Raw genomic sequence first — 23,620 nt, 5'->3', positions numbered from 1 at the left:
TGAGATCAGCCAACAATTAAACCTCGGTCACCCGCTAAAACAAAGCTGCCGAATAAAACGGCCCAAAAGACGACACATCAAGCATCGTCTATTCCTCCTGTGATGCTAGGATACTTTCCACCCGCCTACTCATCGTCAATATATTATCCTGTTCAAATGTGGAATGGTACGACGATAAACCCATGGTACATACATAGTCCCTTTGCCTATTTAGACTGAGGGCACCTCCATTCTATACCTTGTGATCCATTGATCAGATGGTCACGACCGAGAAAGATGCAGTCTGAAACGACCTTTATGCATTAGACCTTTATTGAATAATAATCACCTTATTGGATTGAAAATCCGGTGGCTTGTATCAGGCTTAGTTCTTATTTCGGGAACAAAATGACTTGTGAAATCTATTGTTTCCCAAATTGTGTTGGCAGGTGCATATGCTTTTGGTTCGCCAACCTCCACCAAAAGGCAGGGGTGCATATGGACGGTCCGCGGTGGCAACACGGACAGTCCGTGTGTGCTTAGAATCAGTTAGGGTTCTGAATTTCTAGCGGGATTTGTTAGCAAAACATGCGGGATTAACTCGGGAACCAACTTTGTAATGGGTCCAGACCTCCTGACTTTATATAGATGATTTATATAGATGAAGGGTTATAGCCGATTAAACCCATCACAATCGATCCAATCAACTCTACTTATCATTTTTACATGATGTATTAGGAGTAGTCCTAGTTTAGCCTAGTTTAGCCTTCCTCCACCTCTACGTCGACTATAGGCGTCTTAGGTGGCTTGCTGACACTAAGACACCCTAGGATCTCTCCTACCCGACGGGGTTCCTCCCGGGAGGCGGGATCTAGGTCTGCTGTGAAAAAGACGACCCTCTGCCCTAAGCGCTAGCGTGGACGTTCGAGCCCCTAGGCGCGAACCGTCCGCGCGTGCGTAGAAAAGGAGCCGCTCTTGTGCCTAGGTCGTGAACTGTCCGATTCTATGCCGCGGATCGTCCGTGCCTCCTAGGGAGCACTGTCGGGTGATTTGTTCCCACGTTTGGCGTCTAGATCTGCATCAATAAGATGATTGTTAAGTTAAACTAAATTAAAATAGTACAGTGCCCCAAGATTTCCGGCAGAATGCCGATGCCGATGACAAGAAAGAAAGCAGGAGCTGCCTGCCTGCCGAGGCGGCAGCTATGGCAGCCAGGGGTGGGGGCTGCCAGGCGCATACAAAAGCCGAGGAGATGGCAGCGAGAAGCACGTCCGAGAGGGCAGGCCGCAGGCAGGCACAGCGTCGCAGCGATTCAGGGGCGGTGCGGGCAGCCGCCCAGGGGGGACGAACCCCCGCCTGGATCTCGTCGAAAAGCCCCTCCCTTCTCCGCCAAGTCCGCCTTGCCAGAACTTGCACGGGGGCCGATGACTAATTGCGCCAGATGCACTGCATCGGGGCGGTCCAACCCCTCTCTGTCTCTCGCCTCTCTCCTCTGCCTGTCTCTGCGTGTGCGTCAGTGCGTCTGCGTCTCCCTCGCTGCGAGCCTGCGACTGCGTGTATGTGTATCAGTCACAGGATTGGTTCTTCCTACGACCGAGCTAAAACTGGCATGTGGACACCAGGACATGCTATGATGCGTCAATCGAGCCCACTTCCCACCATGTATGTTGCTGCCTGCTGCTACGAGCCTAGCTACGATCGATCGCAGACTCTATGCCTTTTGCTCGATTCCGATGTTCATGCGCATGCATGTGCATGTAATCGCATGTGTATGCCCCTCCCTGCCGAGTAATAATATATCCTTTTTTTTGTTGATCTTGATACTGATAATCCATCGTCCTAAATATATAGGGGTACACGCGCTTCTTAGTCCACTGATAAAATGATTGCTGCCTTGCTGGGTTGAGAAACTATTTATGGTGCTAGCTCAATCTCTTACTTGTATACGCTTCTTCTTATTCTTCTTCTTCCTAGACGCCGTTTGGTTGTTACGGATTGAAGGATTGGAACGATTTCTAACTGGATTGCTTCTCTAATTTACATAAACTTTGATTAGCTCGAACGATTTCGGGTGCAATCCGGCACAAACGAACGAGACCTTAGTCTGGCTCTTTTCTGAGAGAACAAGGAATTTGGATGCATGCCTTTTGCCTCCTATCTTTATTTCTTCCCTTTGTCTATGGTTTGTGTTGGGCCGGTTTTCCCTGCTAATAAAAAAACTTGCACGTATATGTCCTGATTCAGCGCGCGATCGAGCAGTGAGAGACTCAGAGTTCATGAGATTGAGTGCTTCAGCAGCTTCCAAGGAGTCAAAAACTCTAGCTGCCCCTACGGTCCTACATAGCTGTGTGCACCGCATGATGCGTGTGTTGGGACTTAGCACACGGCACACGCAAAGCAAGGCAACGTATCAGACTGAACCGAGCGCTCCGGTCCGATATCCTCATGTTCTTGGGTCCCAGAAACGATGAGCAGTAGCTGGGGGACAACTGGTCAAGGTCAACAATGCCGCTAGAGCCCCATCCGCCGCTGCTACTGCTAGCATCACGGGCGGAGGTACAGTATATATATATATATGCGAGCTACATATCTTTACTACTCTATTACACTCCGTGCTCACCGCCACGGTCGTAATAGTGGCACAAGAGGCATGACCATAAAAGTTTCCGCAAAATTCGGCAGTTGGTCAGTGTCAACTCAAACCCAATAATACCCAAATGAAGACGGGCAGCGACAGCATACGCGTGCTGCAGATTGCGCGGCTTTCGATTCCTTCTTCAGAAACTAGACAGAACTCAGAAGGAGATGCTCCGAGGCTGCTGAGTTGGGCGGCTCGGCCTCCCGGCAATCAATCTCCAGCCGGCGGCGCCTTCCCAGCCCCGTCCCGCCGCCGCCGGCGTACCCAGGCAACTGGCGTCGACACCCGTGGCAGATCTCCGCACGCGCCTCCGGGCGCCGTCGGCCCACCCTCTGAGATTGTCGGCGACGTCGTCCGCGAACACAGCGCTCTTGAACGAACTCCCCATCTGACAACACATTTGTTTCACACAGTCGTCAGAATGCGAAACACACACACACACGAGTATAATAATCACGTAAGTATGCATCCTGCTACTACTGACATGGGACACGATGGCGTAGAGCGGGAGTGTGCTGTAGCTGCAGAGCACCTGGACGACGACGCTGAAGAGCAAAAACCAGCAGCCATGCAACCACCAGAAAACGGCGTCAGGTCGATGAACATCGACATCATCGTCTGACAACATGCATGGCCAGAAGAGAGGAGAAATCAACAGCGACGTTCTCAGTACCATATGATGATTCGCGAGACGCTGTATCCTAGACTGTCCATGATGCAGGAGTTGGCGCCGAACATCGCCTGCGTTGCAATTAACACGTACAGGGATCAGGATTCAGGAATACTGCCACACAGGTCGTCACTGGCCAGTGGCCAGATTGGGTCGACGAACGACGACGACGACTCGACGGCGTAGCTGCATGCATTTGAGACAGAGAGCGCATGCATGATGCATGCATGCATGCATGCCAGATGTTTACCAGTGTCCAGAAGAAATACGCGAACTCGAACGCGTTCTGGAACAGGATGAAGTGGATGAGCACGAGCACCAGCCGTGGGCTGCGGAACCAGAACAGCTCGTCCGAAGGGCTCACCACGATGCCCCCTTCGCCTTGCCCGGCGGCGTGCTTCGAGGCCACCTCGTAGGCCAGCCTGTTTATGATGTGCTCCAGCTTCGTCCCAATCAGAAGCAGCAGCTGCGACGAATAGAGCGAGGGGGCGTCATGTAGATCAGCACACAACAAAGAGGCAAATTAAATGAAGAGCGTCAGTAGTGAGGAGTAGTTCTTACAGCCAGTGGAACTAATGAGATCCAGAAGTAGGAGTGCCACCCTGAACGACCAACGAATTGTAGGTTATCATTGTAAGTTGGAGAACAGAAAGATGACTGACATGAGAAAAAAAAATAAGCATATATACCGGTGACATTGAGCAGCAGAAAGATCATCACAAAAATCCAGTAATACCATCTACAATATTGGGAGGCAAGTCACTAATGCGCCAGTTGCAGAATAAAGTTACAGAAAGCATAGATTCCGAAGAACAAAACCTCCAACCAAATAAATACACAAGCTTACTTTATACTAACTACTCGCTTGAAATCTTTCTCGAGAGCTTTGATCATGTAGTCGTAAAAGTTGAACTTGGGGTGCCCCCTAAAGTGCTCCTGTCCCAAGAGGAGAGAGCGATCGGATCAGAAAGAGCTAGCACAAACTGTGCACGTGGATGCATGGATGAGAGAGGTCTGCTGGAAGAAGAGGAAACGATCGACAAAGATGAACAATTAATGCCAAGTATTAGTAATAGTAGTAGTGTGTACCATGACGAAACCGAGTCTCATCGCAATGTAGTCGTCGTTGGACACTGATCCGTAGAACTGTTTGAAGAAAGAACGCTGGAAGGAAAGAAGGAAGAAGAGAGCTCTCTCTTACTCAAGTGTTCAGGCATTAATTCGTCAAGAAATGAACCAGAGATCTGTTCAGCTAGCTAGTAGCAGAGAGAGAGAGAGACCAGCCATATTATAACCCAGGCGGCCTTCTCGTACCCCTTACACCGGTCCTGGATGAACCTGATTTTCTGCACACGGGCGATCATCTTGGGAGCTGCAGTAGTTAGTTCGTCAGTGGTGCACCAGTTATTCAGTTAGCCACATTGGACTCCCCAAAAAACAAAAGGCCAAAAGGAAGAGGAAAATTGGTCGCCCTACCAGAGCTGCCCTCTTGCTGAATGGTGTTCTCCCAGTGCATCCATATCCGCATCTGAACATGTGAATTACTATGTTAAGTTAACATTTCGGTCTGGGGGTTTTCTCTACGGTCCTTTGGAAGTTCACAAAGAGATGTCGCAATCTGTAACTAGAGAGGTATCATTTTTTACCGAATTCATTAACTATACTTTTTATTGAACTTTTAGAATTAGTTTGAGAACCCTATTTTCTCAAAGGATTCATATTTTTCAAAGAAAAATAAACTAATTTTCCTTAAAAATTAAAAATTCCTCGAAAAAATGAGGTTCCCAAACTGACCTTAGGAGACCAAGAATTTTGCTCTAAGTTTTATTAGACGAGAGAAAACCAACAGATATAGTAAAAAAGGGAAGGTATCCTATACTATACACAAGGCACCTCAAATGCACAAATGCATAAGCACGATCTGGACGCTCTATACAACAACCAACGACTGGCTACACGATGTTTTTTTTTTCAAATATGCACAGCTGGGCAGGGGGAGAAAAGCGATGGATGTTTTTTTTTCCTTGTTGTATTAGTGGCACAACCTGTTGTTCCGGTGGCGAAGATGTATTGGCGGCTATTGTAGCAGTAGCGTTGAGATACCAATTTTCCGAGGGATTTTTATTTTTTCAAGGGAAATTAGTCTATTTTTTCATAGAAAAATAGAAATCTTTTAGGAAATTGAGGTTCTCAAACTAGCACTAAGAAGAATAATCAGGATCACATCTCTCAGCTGAAGAACTCCATCATGTCATCATGTGCTGGCTCAAGGGTTTCAAGCCTTGTACTCTGTTGCATTCTGATGTTGACGAAATTTAGCTCTTGCGATATTAGGTTTGGTTGTTAGAGCTATTTGAGATCGAATTTCTTTTAACTGGTATTCCCTGTATTTATCCCGTTACGTTGCCTGCTAAAAAGCAGAGGTAAAATTCTTTTTTTTTAAAAAAAATCATGTGAGGAAGAAGAATTGTTATGATAGAATGAGCTAACCTGCAGAAGTCCCAGGAGGACGGTGGCGACGCTGAGAACGACTTGCGTGATAGCTAGGACGAAGATGAAAATGTGTACCTGCTCCAAGGCGTGAAGTGATAGCAACGGGACTTTTCCCTGAAACACAAAAAAAATGATGAAGCTCAAATTAGCTTTTCCCTGAACCATTTTCTAACAAAATTATGCACTAGATTAAATCAGTCAGAAATAGAGATGTCAATGGTGACCCGATACCCGCCAACCTGTGGGGAATTCCCCTATTAGGGTACGGATATGGAATGAAAATTGTCTCATGGGTATGGATATGAGACAAAAATTCCACCCATTGGGTAAACGGGTATGGGTTTGAGAAGCAATAATCCGAACCCGATTACCCATGAGTATTTCATAGGTGTACGACTGTCGTGTTTGTATGAATGAATTGAGGCTGAGCCGGCCACCAAGCCCAGCACGGCAGCGCACCATGCCCCAGGTCCTAGCCCAACAAGGCAACACGACAAGACAACTAGCAGACTAGCAAAAAACAAAACCCTAAAATAACCAGCCATATGCTACGCCCTGCCCAGACGACGATGACGACCATGGATTCTCAGGCGCCAACGAACTCAGATGGTGACCAAGGAAGGTGAGCAAACTCCATTTCTCCATTTCTTCTATCAGTCCCGAAGTACTTATTTCTTTTCTTATGGATGGATGAATAGATCATGGTTCATGGATGAGTGCTTGCTGATGTAGTGATGTCTGAAATCTAGATTGTTTGTGCTACATGTTAGTACCTAGTTATCTCTTAATTGAGGATGGGGACCCATTGGAGACCCGAAACCCGAATGGGGATGGGTATGGGATGAGTTTTGTACCCATGATAGGTATGAGGATGGGGATGATATAGGTCAAACATGATGGGGATGGGTATGAGATGCTATAACCCGGTGAAACATTGACATCTCTAGTCAGAAATATGGCTTTTGAAAAGATCTTTCGAACTCAATCGGCATACATGCATATGCATTAATTATGAGACCGTTGCTGATGCATCCGGAGATTACGCGCGCGCTTACCTTGCTTGAACAGTGCCCGAAAGCTGCCCCGCCGCCTTTGAGCATCCTCCTCCCGCCACCGACCGCGGAGGAGGAGGAGGAGGAGGAGACACCGTAATGAGCCGAGGCGGTGGCGCTCGCACCCCGGCACGGCATCCAGTGCTCCATGAGGCTGTCGTCGATGCAGATCTTCTGTATCAAGTCCTGGGAGACGACGAGGAGCAGCGAGACGAAGCCCAGCAGCATGAGCTCTACAAATCGACGGAGATGCATGCATGAGCCACCGTTGCAGGATGGCATCGATATCGAGATGCGCTAAATTAAACGCGGAGCACACGACGCGACGATGGCCACCAAAAACCAAACTAACCTTCTTTGAGCTTTAGCAGCGCCTCGTACAGGGTCTTCCTCCGGCGCTCCAGTGCCTGTGCTCGCGACACACGTGCCCGGATCGGACTGGACTCGTCAGCTTGCCGTTGCCGGCGGTGCCGATGCGTGGACATATACATGCATGCATGCACGTGAAGCTTTTCAAGGAGGGTCGGGTTGCGTTGCGTTCCTCACCTTGCCGAGGTGGTGGAGCGCGCGCTCGAAGACGAAGGAGATGAGGACGATGACGGAGCACACGGACGCCACGATCCACGTAGGCGTGTCCTCCAGCGTCGCCTCCTCCGACATGGCCGATAACTCCCTCTACAGCTAGCTACTGGCTACTGCCCTGAGATGAATAAAGTGTGGATGGTAGGGTAGCTGAACTCTTCAGTGGTGCATATGCTGCAAGTCTTGTTCATAAGCATAGGCTGCTGCCGGCTCCCCTTACTCATCAACCGGCTACCGTACCTTTTCACGCCCGATCCCAGATATCGTTTACATTAATTTCTTTTTTTCTTGTTTCTTTTCCAAGATGCTTTAATTTACCTTTGTATTAGTATGCTCCATACAGTATTTTAACGAACACTACCTAAAGATATAAAGTGAGTCCTCTAATGGGTTGAAGATTCTGAATTTAAAAAAACAATGTATATATGGACCGTTGCTTAGATAATTGGCACGAGCTAGTGCACGATTATATTCATGGAACCACACCTTTTTTTTCCCTTCGATTCAGTCCATCAACGCGGAAAGGCTGGCTTCCTTGTGTCTTTCCGGTGCATGGATGCATGCCACCGCAGCGATTACTTCAAGTGCAAGGTTGCAATGCAAGCTAGGAGCACATTAGCTATTAGGTTGTATTTGGGACTTAAGATGTCGGTGTTATTACAAGACTAGACTCTATCCTGCATTACGAAATGCAGCGTACTAGTGTTTGACACTCGCAAAAGACATATGTAATACCCAAATTGTGAATAATGTGAAAAGAGTATATGCCATTATGTGATTTGCTATTTGTATAAAAGAACATGGGAATACCCATATTTAAAGTAAACAATCACCTAATAACACCTAAAATGATCTAAGCATCATGATGAGTTTTTGTGTTGTGCATTCACTAAATAGAAATATTAATAGAAAGTATTAATGTACAAATAAGGATTCAATCTAAACTGCAAGTTAGAGAATTGGAAATCAACTTAAAAAGAAAAGGGAAAGAAGGAAAATACTACCTAATATAGAAATAAATATGTAATTTATTTCCATAATGGTAGGTTTAAATTGAACAATTAATGTGAAGACAAAATTTGCCACAAACCTTGAATTTAAATTGGAATTGAAGTTTGAATTTGGAAAGGGGGAAAAGAAAATAGAAAATAAAAGGAAAAAGAAAGGATTCGGTTGGGCCCAGCAAAACCAAATTTCGGCCCAGTGCACCCAGCGTCGTCCGCACTGACTGACGTGCTGGGCCCACAGCCCGGTCTTCCCCTTTCACGCGCGTGGTTAGGGTGTGTTGGCTTGTGTCGACAGCTGGGGCCAGGGCGCCAGCCAGCTTGCCCACTCCTATTACACTGACTTGTGGGGCCACCCTGTCATATCTATCCCTCAACTCTCGGCGCGCTCAAAACCGAATCGCGTGATTTCTCCGCCTGTCCAACTAATCTACCGACTCTGTGGGGGAATTGACCTGGCTGGGCGATTCTTATACGACCTGGGGGGATATAGACTCGGGCGCTCCTGTAAAATCATCGGCCAGTGCCACCGTTCGCTGTAAGGATCGAAGGGGAGGAAATTTGGGACCAACCTCGGGGATCATCGTCGGCGTTGTGCATCGGCCCCAAGTCCCCAACTGTGCCTCTCAGTAGTTGACCGATCCGTGGGGAGGCTGTGGTGGAGCGTTAATCGACGGGCGGTGCAATTGAACGCTCGAATCGACTCGCCGTTGACCGAAATCACCGCCGAGCGGGCAAAGGGGCTGGGGAATCATCAAATCCAGTGTCGGAGCACTATCGGTAAGCGTCACAGCTATGTTCCCTATGTTCGCCGCACGTGTGTAGGTACCTTAATCCGAGACTTCCGGGTTTCGGGCGTGTTGGGACGCCTATCGTCGGTGTCGGTATGGCGAGGTCGTCGTCGCATGCGGTAGAACGACCTCAGCTCGGGATGGTTAGTGACGAGTAGTTCCTTCTCGAATCCGTTGTAGCCTCTACGATTCCGGGGACCATCAGTCGAACTCGGGCACGGGGGAAACCGACCGTCCATGGGCGGTCGGCCTCGCCCTGGGTCCACCTGTCAGACGCCCGCACTCTGCACGTCCGCGCCCTCGCTCGCTGTTTCTAATCTGGACCGTTGATCGGAGATCGGACGGTCAGTATAGCTCCGTACCCCTTCGCGTGGTAAAGTTGCTAAAGAAACCCTCGATTTTCTGGAAAACAACCCACCGTCCTTTAGTTTAGTGTGCATACCCCTGGTTTCTTGTAAACAGATCTCTGACCTTTTAATTAATCACAGATCTAGACCTAATTTTGTATTTTAAACTTCAAAACTTGTTTATTTCATATCTTTTTCATATGATCTCCAAAGTGAGTGATTCAAATTGCAAAATGTTCATAGGATTATTCTCTGTCCAAAAAAATTATGATCATTCACTGCATATACACTTTAATTTTATGCCAAAGCTATATGTTATTGTATGTAATAATCTGTTTATGAAATAAGAAAATAAAAAGGAAAACCCTAATGATACTTAGGTATTTAACTTGGTGAGATTAATAATATGTCATGTATGAATTTATCCCTGGTATAATTTTATGTCTCACTATAATTAGTGGAACTAAATTATGTAATCCATAATATTTAGGGAATCACAAATCTCTGAGTGTACTAATCCACCCTAGCACCTAGGTTTACTTGTTGTGTTATACTGCTCTATTAAACTTGTGTTCGCTTGATTGCATTTGTTTGATGTATTGTTTTTTGTCTTTATCCAAATGTATTGAATGCATGGTCACTTTGTTTAGACAACGAGTAGCACGTGGTTCCTGAGTGTGTTGCCGAATATCTTTCTGAGCAACAACCTGGTGAAGGCAAGTGTCCTCTAACCTATTATGTCCTACTTACTTTATAATTCACTGTCCCGCATTACTTTATTGAAGCCTAAGGATTGACTAGTCTATATTTACCTTATCTTTTTTTACCTTTTGGGTTATCATGGTTAGCTTATGCTATTGCTTTAACTTAATCAACGAACATGATGTGAATATTTATGATACGATGATGTTATCCCGATGATGATCTTGTGATACTTTAGGGGACTCAGGTTGTTTCCTGAGTACCTCTTCGTAAGAACCTGTTCGTTGAGTGACCACCCGGGGTAACAGTGCAACCATGAGGGTGGAATGGGACGCCAATAGCTAATTAATTAGAGGAACTTGAGGTGTAGTTGGCTTCGTCGTAGGACGTCAATGGGGTCTGGGCACAGTACTTGCTCTACCGATGCTGGTTGCAGAGGTTCTTTGATTTGGTTTTGTTAGTCACCCTTCCTGTGGGGAGAAGTATTATGTTTATCAAACTGGAGAAACCTAACGGCAGCTATGACCTCTGGGGAATCTTTGTAAAGGCTACATAGTGAGACCCCACTAGGTCACCTTGGTAGTGACCAATGGAGAGTCATGATCTCCAGGCAGAATAGGAATCACAACTTATGGGGAAAGTGTGCAACCTCTGTAGAGTGTTAGAAACTGGTATATCAGTCGTGCTCCCGGTTAAGAGCAGCCTTGGGATCCTCTTTGATTAGAAGAACTTTCATGATGATGTTTAGTGATGATGGTTATAATTATGATCTCTGGTATTTCCTCTTGGAGGGAGTACATTTGGGCAATAACTGAGTTTATTACTAAAATTTGGCTCTACTATTAGTAATAAATACTTGACCAACTAAAAGCAATTGCTTAACCTCAACTCCACATACAGCTAGTCCACTTTAGCCAAATGGGACATTTGCTGAGTACGTTGATGTGTACTCACCCTTGCTTTAAAAACCACCCCACCCTAGGTTTTCCCCACTGTATTCAGTGCTCAGGAGGAGAGCTAGCAACATGGAGGACTTTGAGGAGTTCTAGGACTACGACGAGTTCTAGTTATCTTAGTGAGAAACCCCCAGTCAGCTGCCTGTGAAGGCCTTATCCGCTACGTTTCATATTCCGCACTTTGATAATATTAATTATTATGTTATAGACTCTATGGATGTCTTGGACATCTTGATGTAATAAAGTACATTTCCTCTATTTACTTTGAGCAATGTGTGATGATGTCCAATTATGTAATCGCTGTGTACGTGAGTTTCTGATCTTGGCACGTACATGGTTCGCATTCGGTTAGCCTTCCAAAACTGGGTGTGACAATTGTGCACTCTACTGAACACCCTTTGCAAAGGCCTCTAAAAAGAGCAGTTTGGCCTTCGCGTTCCATTTCTCAAAATGTATTTCTTCACCAATTAAATTTGTGGGAACCTTAGGTTTAGGAGACCTTGCATGGTCGATCTAAAGGCTATTATGTAAATTGCCTCAAGGTATACTTCCATACAAAATTTCTAATATGGAAAATCATCTCCCTAAAAGATAAGAGGATGCCCATCTCCACTAGACATCTTAACTCTAGGTGGTAAAGCTTAATTAATGAGCATGAGGCTCTAATACCAATTGAAATGATACAGATGCCCAATAGGGGGTAAATTATGCTTCTCTGAATTTTTCTTTCAACACATTAATACCTACAATCAACCTCAACTTCCTATTTTCTGCCAAATGGTGTGACAAAGAGTTTTGCAACCTAAGTTCCAATCTTATACTAGCATGGACATTTTAGTAAGTAAATACTTGAATGAAATTATTCAAATGAAAATGCTTAATGTAAATAAAATATTTGGAATGCCTTGGTGTTTGTTGAGGTATCAAAGAGTCAACACTCCATACTAGTCATTGCTAGAGCATCCACACAAGGAAGTCACTCTCCCTTGGTCCATGCAAGGACCAAGTGCTCTCTATGAGCCGGTTCTTCATTGCTCTGACACATTGGACCACTCACAACGGTGTACAAGCTTGAGTTTGATCACTAGGGATGGCAATGGGTCGGGTGGAGAAAAAACCCGCCCGCGATCACACCTGTGAAGTCTACCTGAACCTACCTACGATCGCACCTACGAGTGCAATTCCAAACTCGAACATGTTGGTTTTCGGGTGGGTTTCGTGTCACCCACGGGTTTTACTTATGGTAGACTTTTAAACAATAATTTAGCTATAAGCAATTGGGTAGTAGTAATAATTGAGTTTTATGTACGAATTTTAAGCCTTTCACATTAAACATCAACAAAACATTTCATGAATCATTAGAAAAGTTACTTATTCAAAATAATTACTATTGTATCTTAATTATTTTTGCACAAAACAAATAATGGACCAAATTTTGGGTCAGTTGTGGGTCACTTGAGGATTGAAATAGAAACTCGCACCCACACCCGCGAAACTTCGGGTCAGGTGCGGGTGAACCCGTGGGTCAAAATCTTCACTCATACCCGCACCGATCAGGTTTCAGGTTTGCGGGTTAAAATTGCCATCCCTATTGATCACCCACAAGCTCTATGGGTGATCACCACCAAACCGCCTAGGTTGTATTGATCAAAAGTGTCATAAGCACAAAGTTCTCACTTGAACTAATCAAGTCTAATGAGAACAATGGGTGTGAAAGGGAAATAGGCTCACACCTTTTCCTAAATAATTTTGGTGGTTGAATTGCCCAACACAAACAATTGGACTAACTGGTTTGCTCTAGATTATAAGTTTTACAGGTGCCAAAGGTTCACAATAAACCAATACAAAGTTCAAAGAAAGGGTTCAAAAAAAGAATGGAGCAAAGCAACCGAAGGCTGCCCTGGTCTGGCGCACCGGACTGTCCGGTGTGTGTAATACTCAAAATTGTATACAAAGAATAATAGAGAGATCTTCTCAATTTTATGTACCTCATTTGCATCATAAAAAGAGCATACTCAAAATTTAGGGATTAATCAAAACAAATGATTCTAAAATAAAATAAAGTGCATCTTGTTGGAGTTTTTTTTATGTTTTTGCATTAATAAAATAATAAGGATAATGAAATAATAAATACTAGAAGTTAAATCAAGCCCTAAACTAAAATTAGGGTTTTTGAAAATAAGGAGAGAAATGATAGAAATATAAATGATATAATTATACTTCAAGAATTGGTATTCTTAACTTCACAAAAGTAATGAAGATTAATGTAGCACGAGTTTAAACTTCAAAAATTCAAATTCAAATGTAAACCTAAAAAAGAAGAAAAGAGAAAGAAAAAGATAAAAGAAAAAGAGAAAGGCATCTAACTGGGCTGCCTGGCGGTATTTCGGCCCACTAAAGAAATTACCCCGCACAGCCCAAATCACTCCCCACGGTGCCGACGGGTGGGCCCGCTTCGTCAGACTCACTCGCGCACGGACCGCACGCTCACGCGCGCTGCTGGCGCTGACGATCGAGCCCCGCTGCTCAGTTCTCCTCACGCGCGGCGCTGAGTCACTGATCGGTGGGACCCTTATGTCATTCTTATCTCTCCCCCTTCTTCGCGATTTCGGTTTCGCTCCTCGTCAACAGCTCATGCGCCATGCGCGGGTCTCATCCTTGCGTCGCGGGTGGATCACGTCCCCGACTCCGAAGACTCGGGGGATAAAAGTCGGACGCACCCACGATCTCCTCCCCTCTGCTTTCCTCTGCGTGTACACCACATCGAGCGCAGCGCCGCGACAAGCTCAAACCGAGGGAGGGCCGCCGCCGGCTAGATCAGTACTGCGGGGGTGTCCGGCCGTGGCAAGGCGTCCGGGGGGTTCTTGGGCAACGCCCAAAACTGTCTGTGGCACATTCGGGTGGAATTAGTCAACGGAGCACTACGGATTGCTCGCCGTCGTTCTTCCTCCGCCGCGGATCCGCGCACCTCCGTGGTCAGGGCGCTGCACTGCGAGATTGACGGTATGGGTCCCTTCCCCATGTTCGTGTTCTTCCCAATTTCAATTCGCACCTAGTACACCTAGCAGCCGTGCACCGTAGGTTGAATCAGGGAGTCCGACAATGGCGCGCCGCCGTGCTGAGTGCCGGCCCGCCGTGATTGTGCGTAGTAGGGGGGAAAGTGTCGACCACCGTCGATCTGTCGATGGAGGGCAGAGATTAGATGATAGCATACCTATTCGCGCGATTAAATCGTGGCCATTGATCCTCTATTGATGGCTTAGGGCAGATCGGGCTAACATAAAATCAGAACCCTAGGATCTTGATCTAATGGTCAGTGTTGCATACCGCTTCGTCACTTGGGCGATTTAATCTGGGCACCTCGTTTCAGATCCAACGGCCAGAATACCCTCGTATCCCTTCACCGTGTCACAATTACTAAAGAGCCCCCGAGTAAATCAGAAATCAACCCGCCGTTCGTAGAGGAGTTCGGCTGAGTCTTAGAATTAGTTGCACTAGGGCCCCTTACTTTTATGGTTATTGAGGCCCAATCCAGAACAATATTAAACCAGAGAATTTAAATTATAAATGGATTTTTATTATATAAATAAGTGCTAAAACTTGTAAAATTCATAGAAATTTCATTTTTAGTCCAAATTACTTCATTCCAATTTCTAAAATTTTGTAAATTTATTCTATATCACTTAGAGTCTCTGTTTTGACATGAAAACAGTAAGAAAATTAATATCTCATTTAATCCTATTTTAAGCACATAAAACCTTAGAAAATTCATAACTTAAAATAAATAACTTCAAATTTAATGATTCATGTTCCTAGGATTTTATTTTTATGTGTAGATTTTTATTGTGTATTTTAATTACATGTTTGGTGTGATGTTAATTTTTGCTATACTATGTATGTATTGTGTTGATGCGAGTAGACGAGCAAGCCACTGTGGATCCTGAGGTTCAGCAAGTAGAAGTAGCTGAGCAGGAGCTTATTGAAGGCAAGTTGTGCCCTTGATCACTTACTTTTCCCCAGCCATGTTCTTATTAATTATAATGATTTGCATAGGTTAATTTTGATGGGATCCAATAGGTTACCCCAGTTTTGATTATCTTTATACCTTGTCGCCACTGAATATTTTTGGGTAGTACTTGCTATTGCTTTATGTGGATTTGGGTATGAAGATACTTTATTCATAATTACTCTTTTATTCTCTTTTATTATTACTGTTCATATTAAGATCATTATGTTAATGGGAACATAGAGCGACCACCCGGGAAAACAGTGCTACCACAAGGGTATAATGGGACGCCCTTGGCTGATTAACTAGGAAAGCTAGTGGATGACTTCCTTACCTGAAAGGGGCAAGGGCAGTAGGGCCGTAGGGGAGTGATCAGTGTAGGGAGGTCCTTGGGTTGATTTTTGAAAGGGAAATGTGCCCTTGGGCCATTTCTAAGTATTTTGGTGATTGAGTGCCAACACAAGTGCTTAAATGTGAATCTATGCCCATGGGTGAACAAAGTGCAAATCAAGAGCAAAGGTATGTTTCTAAGTCTTGGTACATTGGTTTTGTGTACTAATATACTTGTCTAAGTATCAGAAACAGAAAGAAGAAGAAAAGAGAAGAGTTGGCTGTGTACAGCCAAGAGGCTGTTTTGGTCTGGTGCACCGGACTGTCCGGTGGTGCACCGGACAGTGTCCGGTGCGCCAGGCTGGCTCGAGCGAAGTGGCCGCTCTCGGGAATTCGCCGACGACGTACGACTAAAATTCACCGGACTGTCCGGTGTGCACCGGACTGTCCGGTGTGCACCGGACTGTCCGGTGAGCCAACGGTCGACCGGGCCAACGGTCGGCCGCGCGATCTGCGCAGGACACGTGGCCAAGCCAACGGTCGAAGGGGGGCACCGGACTGTCCGGTGTGCACCGGACTGTCCGGTGCGCCAACTGCTCCCGCATCTACAACGGTCGGCTTCGCCATTTAAGGAAGGGAATCGGGCACCGGACAGTGTCCGGTGTGCACCGGACTGTCCGGTGCGCCCGACGACAGAAGGCAAGGATGGCCTTCCAGATTTGTTCTCAACGGCTCCTAGCTGCCTTGGGGCTATAAAAGGGACCCCTAGGCGCATGGAGGAGTACACGAAGCAACCTTAGAGCATTCTTGATCATCCACACTCAGTCTTTGCGCATTCGTTTGTCATTCTCAGTGATTCGAGCTCCGTTCTAGTGAGAACTTTGAGATAGTCTTTTGAGCTTGATTCTTGGCCGTGTGTGTGCGCATTTTGCTGTGGATTTGTGTGTGTTGCTTTCCTTCCTTACTTCGTGATTCTTTGTGAACGTCAAAAGTGTAAGGGCGAGAGGCTCCAAGTTGTGGAGATTCCTCGCGAACGGGATAAGAAAAGAAAAGCATAACACTGTGGTATTCAAGTTGATCATTGGATCACTTGAGAGGAGTTGAGTGCAACTCTCGTCCGTTGGGACGCCACAACGTGGAGTAGGCAAGTGTTGTACTTGGCCGAACCACGGGATAAATCACTGTGTCTTCTCTGTGTTGAATTCCTTGTGATTATCGTATTGTGCAAGACCTTCTCTCTAGCCACTTGGCGATTATTGTGCTAACACTTAACAAGTTTTTGTGGCCATAAGTTTAAGTTTCACAGGATCACCTATTCACCCCCCTCTAGGTGCTCTCAATTGGTATCAGAGCCGTTCTCTTCAAGAAAGGGACTAACCGCCCGAAGAGATGGATCCTAAAGGGAAGGGAATCGTGATCAACGACAAGGAGAAGGAGTCCTTCGTCAACGAGCCAAGGGATGACAAGTCCAACGACTCGGGCTCGGGCCACAAAAGAAAAGATGGGAGGAAGAAGAAGACAAGGCGCATCAAGGAAATTGTCTACTACGACAGCGACGAATCTTCCTCCTCCCAAAAGAACGACGACCACAACGACTACGAGAGAAAGAAACCGGTCAATTCGAACTTTTCTTTTGATTACTCTCGTATTCCTCAAAGTACTAATGCTCATTTATTATCTATTCCACTTGGTAAACCTCCTCATTTTGATGGAGAGGACTACGGATTTTGGAGTCACAAAATGCGTAGTCACTTGTTCTCTCTCCATCCTAGCATATGGGAGATTGTAGAGAGTGGAATGCACTTTGATAGTACGGATAGTCCCATATTTATTAATGAACAAATTCATAAAAATGCACAAGCTACTACTGTGTTGCTAGCCTCTTTGTGCAGGGACGAGTACCATAAGGTGAGCGGCTTGGACAATGCCAAGCAGATCTGGGACACCCTCAAGATCTCTCATGAGGGGAATGATGTCACCTTGCTCACCAAGATGGAGTTGGTGGAAGGCGAACTTGGACGGTTCGCGATGATAAGGGGGGAAGAGCCGACGCAAACATACAACCGGCTCAAGACCCTTATCAACAAAATAAGGAGCTACGGGAGCACGCGATGGACGGACCACGACGTCGTCCGCCTAATGCTAAGGTCATTTACCGTTCTTGATCCTCATTTGGTAAACAATATACGTGAAAATCACAGGTACACCAAGATGTAGCCCGAAGAAGTTCTTGGGAAATTCGTTAGTGGGCGAATGATGATCAAGGAGGCAAGGTACGTGGACGACGCCTTGAATGGTCCGATCAACGAGCCGCAACCCCTTGCTCTCAAGGCAACACGAAGCAAGGAGGCGCTACCTAGCAAGGTGGCACAGATTGAGGCGGCCGGACTTAATGATGAAGAGATGGCTCTCATCATCAAAAGATTCAAGACGGTGCTGAAAGGTCGCAAGGGACAACCAAGCAAGACCAAAGCCAAGGGGAAGCGCTCATGCTTCAAATGTGGTAAGCTTGGTCATTTTATTGCTAACTGTCCCGACAATGATAGTGATCAGGACCAAGGGAACAAGAGGGAGAAAAAGAAGAACTATAAGAAGGCAAAGGGCGAGGCTCATCTTGGCAAGGAGTGGGATTCGGACTGCTCTTCGTCCGACTCCGACAATGAAGGACTCGCCGCCACTGCCTTCAACAAGTCATCCCTCTTCCCCAACGAGCGACACACTTGCCTCATGGCAAGGGAGAAGAAAGTAAGCACTCATAATACTAGTACTTATGCTTCTTCAAGTGAGGATGAGTCTAGTGATGATGATGAGATAGATTACTCATGCTTATTCAAGGGATTAGATAGAACCAAGGTAGACAAAATTAATAAATTGATTGATGCCTTGAATGATAGGAATATACTTTTAGAAAAGCAAGAGGATTTGTTGTATGAAGAACATGATAAATTTGTAGAAGCTCAGAAATCTCTTGCTCTAGAAATTAAGAGAAATGAAATGCTCTCTAGTGAACTATCTTCTTGTCATGAAACTATTGCTAAGTTAAAGAGTTTTAATGATGATTTAAATGCTAGACTAGAAGTAGCTAGTAAATCTAATTCTTGTGAAGAAATTGTTGAAACTTGTAATAGGTGTAAAGATTTTGACATTGATGCTTGTAGTGAACATCTAGTTTCAATTTCCAAACTTAATGATGAATTGGCTAGTCTTAATGCTCAACTTAAGACTAGCAAGAGTAATTTTGATAAGCTAAAATTTGCAAGGGATGCCTACACAATTGGTAGACACCCCTCAATTAAGGATGGACTTGGCTTCAAGAGGGAAGCCAAGAACTTAACAAGCCATAAGGCTCCCATTTCCGCCAAGGAGAAAGGGAAGGCCCCTATGGCTGGTAGTGCTAAAAACAACCATGCTTTTATGTATCATGATAGGAGACATACTAGAAATGCAAATAGAAGTTATAATGTTTTTGATTCATATGTTCATCATGACATGGTTGCTTCTAGTTCTTTCTATGAGCATGATAGGAATGTTGGTAGGAGAAATGTTGTTCATAATATGCCTAGGAGAAATGTTGTTAATGTTCCTAGGAAAGTTAATGAGCCTTCTACAATATATCATGCTTTGAATGCTTCCTTTGCAATTTGTAGAAAGAATAGAAAGGTGATTGCTAGGAAGTTAGGGGCAAAATGCAAGGGTGATAAAACTTGCATTTGGATCCCTAAGGAAATTGTGACTAACCTTGTAGGACCCAACAAGAGTTGGGTACCTAAGTCCCAAGCCTAAATTTGCCTTGCAGGTTTATGCATCTGGGGGTTCAAGCTGGATTATTGACAGCGGATGCACGAACCATATGACGGGGGAGAAGAAGATGTTCACCTCCTACGTCAAGAATAAGGATTCCCAAGATTCAATTATATTCGGTGATGGGAATCAAGGCAAGGTAAAAGGGTTAGGTAAAATTGCAATTTCTAATGAGCACTCCATCTCTAATGTGTTTTTAGTAGAGTCTCTTGGATATAATTTGTTATCTGTTAGTCAATTATGCAATATGGGATATAACTGTCTATTTACAAATGTAGATGTGTCTGTCTTTAGAAGAAGTGATGGTTCACTAGCTTTTAAGGGTGTATTAGACGGCAAGCTTTACTTAGTTGATTTTGCAAAAGAAGAGGCCGGTCTAGATGCATGCTTAATTGCTAAGACTAGCATGGGCTGGCTGTGGCATCGCCGCTTAGCACATGTGGGGATGAAGAACCTTCACAAGCTTCTAAAGGGAGAACACGTGATAGGTTTGACTAACGTACAATTCGAAAAAGATAGACCTTGTGCAGCTTGTCAAGCAGGTAAACAGGTGGGAGGAGCGCATCACAGCAAGAATGTGATGACCACTTCAAGACCTCTGGAGCTGCTGCATATGGACCTCTTCGGACCCGTCGCCTATCTAAGCATAGGAGGAAGTAAGTATGGTCTAGTTATCGTTGATGACTTTTCCCGCTTCACTTGGGTGTTCTTTTTGCAGGATAAGTCTGAAACCCAAGGGACCCTCAAGCGCTTCCTCAGGAGAGCTCAAAATGAGTTTGAGCTCAAGGTGAAGAAGATAAGGAGCGACAATGGGTCCGAGTTCAAGAACCTTCAAGTGGAGGAGTTCCTTGAGGAGGAAGGGATCAAGCACGAGTTCTCCGCTCCCTACACACCACAACAAAATGGTGTGGTAGAGAGGAAGAACAGGACGCTAATCGATATGGCGAGGACGATGCTTGGAGAATTCAAGACCCCCGAGTGTTTCTGGTCGGAAGCCGTGAACACGGCTTGCCACGCCATCAACAGGGTCTACCTTCATTGCCTCCTCAAGAAGACTTCGTATGAGCTACTAACCGGTAACAAACCCAATGTATCTTACTTTCGTGTATTTGGGAGCAAGTGCTACATTCTAGTGAAGAAGGGTAGAAATTCTAAATTTGCTCCCAAAGCTGTAGAAGGGTTTTTGTTAGGTTATGACTCAAATACAAAGGCATATAGAGTCTTCAACAAATCATCGGGTTTGGTTGAAGTCTCTAGCGACGTTGTATTTGATGAGACTAATGGCTCTCCAAGAGAGCAAGTGGTTGATTGTGATGATGTAGATGAAGAAGATGTTCCGACGGCCGCTATACGAACCATGGCGATTGGAGAAGTGCGGCCACAGGAACAAGATGAACGAGATCAACCTTCTTCCTCAACAACGGTGCATCCCCCACCTCAAGATGATGAACAGGTTCATCAAAAGGAGGCGTGTGATCAAGGGGGAGCACAAGATGTTCACGTGATGGAGGAAGAAGCGCAACCGGCACCTCCAACCCAAGTTCGAGCGATGATTCAAAGGGATCATCCCGTCGACCAAATTCTGGGTGACATTAGCAAGGGAGTAACTACTCGATCTCGATTAGTTAATTTTTGTGAGCATTACTCCTTTGTCTCTTCTATTGAGCCTTTCAGGGTAGAGGAGGCCTTGCTAGATCCGGATTGGGTATTGGCCATGCAGGAGGAACTCAACAACTTCAAGCGCAATGAAGTTTGGACACTGGTGCCTCGTCCCAAGCAAAATGTTGTGGGAACCAAGTGGGTGTTTCGCAACAAACAGGACGAGCACGGGGTGGTGACGAGGAACAAGGCTCGACTTGTGGCAAAAGGTTATGCCCAAGTCGCAGGTTTGGACTTTGAGGAGACGTTTGCTCCTGTGGCTAGGCTAGAATCAATTCGTATCTTGCTAGCATATGCTGCTCACCATTCTTTCAGGTTGTACCAAATGGATGTGAAGAGCGCTTTCCTCAACGGGCCAATCAAGGAGGAGGTGTACGTGGAGCAACCCCCTGGCTTCGTGGATGAACGGTACCCCGACCACGTGTGTAAGCTCTCTAAGGCGCTCTATGGACTTAAGCAAGCCCCAAGAGCATGGTATGAATGCCTTAGAGACTTTCTAATTATTAATGCTTTCAAGGTTGGGAAAGCCGATCCAACTCTGTTTACTAAGACATGTGATGGTGATTTGTTTGTGTGCCAAATTTATGTCGATGACATAATATTTGGTTCTACTAACCAAAAGTCTTGTGAAGAGTTTAGCAGGGTGATGACGCAAAAATTCGAGATGTCAATGATGGGCGAATTGAACTACTTCCTTGGGTTCCAAGTGAAGCAACTCAAGGACGGCACCTTCATCTCCCAAACGAAGTACACGCAAGATCTACTAAAGCGGTTTGGGATGAAGGACGCCAAGCCCGCAAAGACTCCGATGGGGACCGACGGACTCACCGACCTCAACAAAGGAGGTAAGTCCGTTGATCAAAAAGCATACCGGTCAATGATAGGGTCTTTACTTTATTTATGTGCTAGTAGACCGGATATTATGCTTAGCGTATGCATGTGTGCTAGATTTCAATCTGATCCTAAGGAGTGTCACTTAGTGGCGGTGAAGCGAATTCTTAGATATTTGGTTGCTACGCCTTGCTTCGGGCTCTGGTATCCAAAGGGGTCTACCTTTGACTTAGTTGGATACTCAGACTCCGACTATGCTGGATGTAAGGTCGATAGGAAGAGTACATCGGGGACGTGCCAATTCTTAGGAAGGTCCCTGGTGTCATGGAACTCTAAGAAACAAACCTCCGTTGCCCTATCCACCACTGAGGCCGAGTACGTTGCCGCAGGACAGTGTTGCGCGCAACTGCTTTGGATGAGGCAAACCCTCTGGGACTTTGGCTACAATCTGAGCAAAGTCCCACTCCTATGTGATAATGAGAGTGCTATCCACATGGCGGAGAATCCTGTTGAGCACAGCCGCACAAAGCACATAGACATCCGGCATCATTTTTTGAGAGACCACCAGCAAAAGGGAGATATCGAAGTGTTTCATGTTAGCACCGAGAACCAGCTAGCCGATATCTTTACCAAGCCTCTAGATGAGAAGACCTTTTGCAGGCTGCGTAGTGAGCTAAATGTCTTAGATTCGCGGAACTTGGATTGAATTGTAGCATACATGTATTTATGCTTTTGATCATGTTCCTTTTTGCATTTTGTTGCTTATTATGGTGCTCAAGTTGTACAAACACTCCCTGGACCTCACAAGTCCGTTGCAAAGTGATGCACATGTTTAGGGGGAGATGTGTTACAACTTGATCTTTTGAGACTAACCATGCGCTTGAGTTTGATGATTTAGTCTCGAAGGAGGATTGAAAGGGAAAAGGTGGACTTGGACCATGAAAGACTTCCACTGCACTCCGATGAGAGGGTAACTTATTCCAAGTTCATCTCATGAACTCTTATTGCCATTTGATCTTAATTGAAGACTTTGGTGAGGCAATGGGGTTATAGGGCCAAGATTGATCCTGTTTTGGTGCTTGATGCCAAAGGGGGAGAAAATAAAGGCCAAAGCGATAAATGGATCAGCTACCACTTGAGAGATTTTGAAAACAGTAGAATAGAGCTTTTTGTTTTGTCAAAACTCTTGCATTGTCTCTTTTGTCAAAAGTTGGCCTCTTGTGGGGAGAAGTGTTGATTATGGGAAAAAGGGGGAGTTTTTGGAATCTTGAATCAATTTTCTTTGGAAAACCTCTCTTTATGTCTCTACAAGTGGATTTGAGTTAGAGATAGGATTTTGAGTTTGATTTGCAAAAACAAACCAAGTGGTGGCAAAGGATGATCCATATATGCCAAATTGAATCAAAATAAATTTGAGTTTTTGTTTGAAGTGATATTGCACTTGTTCTAGTTGCTTCATGTTGTGTTGGCATAAATCACCAAAAAAGGGGAGATTGAAAGGGAAATGTGCCCTTGGGCCATTTCTAAGTATTTTGGTGATTGAGTGCCAACACAAGTGCTTAAATGTGAATCTATGCCCATGGGTGAACAAAGTGCAAATCAAGAGCAAAGGTATGTTTCTAAGTCTTGGTACATTGGTTTTGTGTACTAATATACTTGTCTAAGTATCAGAAACAGAAAGAAGAAGAAAAGAGAAGAGTTGGCTGTGTACAGCCAAGAGGCTGTTTCGGTCTGGGGCACCGGACTGTCCGGTGGTGCACCGGACAGTGTCCGGTGCGC

The 23,620-nt window shown here is 45.3% G+C and overlaps 1 protein-coding gene across 2 annotated transcripts; it reads right to left on the bottom strand.

The window, feature by feature from the left end:
* Positions 1–2,430: 2,430 nt before the first annotated feature.
* Positions 2,431–9,366, bottom strand: LOC542508 (barley mlo defense gene homolog 3). Of its 2 annotated transcripts, XM_008670422.4 has the most exons (16): positions 9,248–9,366; positions 8,991–9,161; positions 7,379–7,532; positions 7,185–7,239; positions 6,836–7,065; positions 5,778–5,894; positions 4,764–4,815; positions 4,568–4,659; positions 4,377–4,451; positions 4,135–4,223; positions 3,977–4,026; positions 3,849–3,889; positions 3,538–3,753; positions 3,291–3,358; positions 3,102–3,162; positions 2,431–3,005 (listed from the first exon to the last, which is right to left on the bottom strand). In XM_008670422.4, the coding sequence occupies exons 3-16, from the start codon at positions 7,490–7,492 to the stop codon at positions 2,775–2,777; spliced, it is 1,491 nt and encodes a 496-aa protein (XP_008668644.1). In that variant the 5' UTR covers positions 7,493–7,532; positions 8,991–9,161; positions 9,248–9,366; the 3' UTR covers positions 2,431–2,774.
* Between the last annotated feature and the right edge of the window lie 14,254 nt (positions 9,367–23,620).

Source organism: Zea mays, chromosome 2, assembly GCF_902167145.1.
Source record: "Zea mays cultivar B73 chromosome 2, Zm-B73-REFERENCE-NAM-5.0, whole genome shotgun sequence".
Lineage (NCBI taxonomy): Eukaryota > Viridiplantae > Streptophyta > Magnoliopsida > Poales > Poaceae > Zea > Zea mays.
This window is presented reverse-complemented; position numbering and strand designations above follow the sequence as displayed.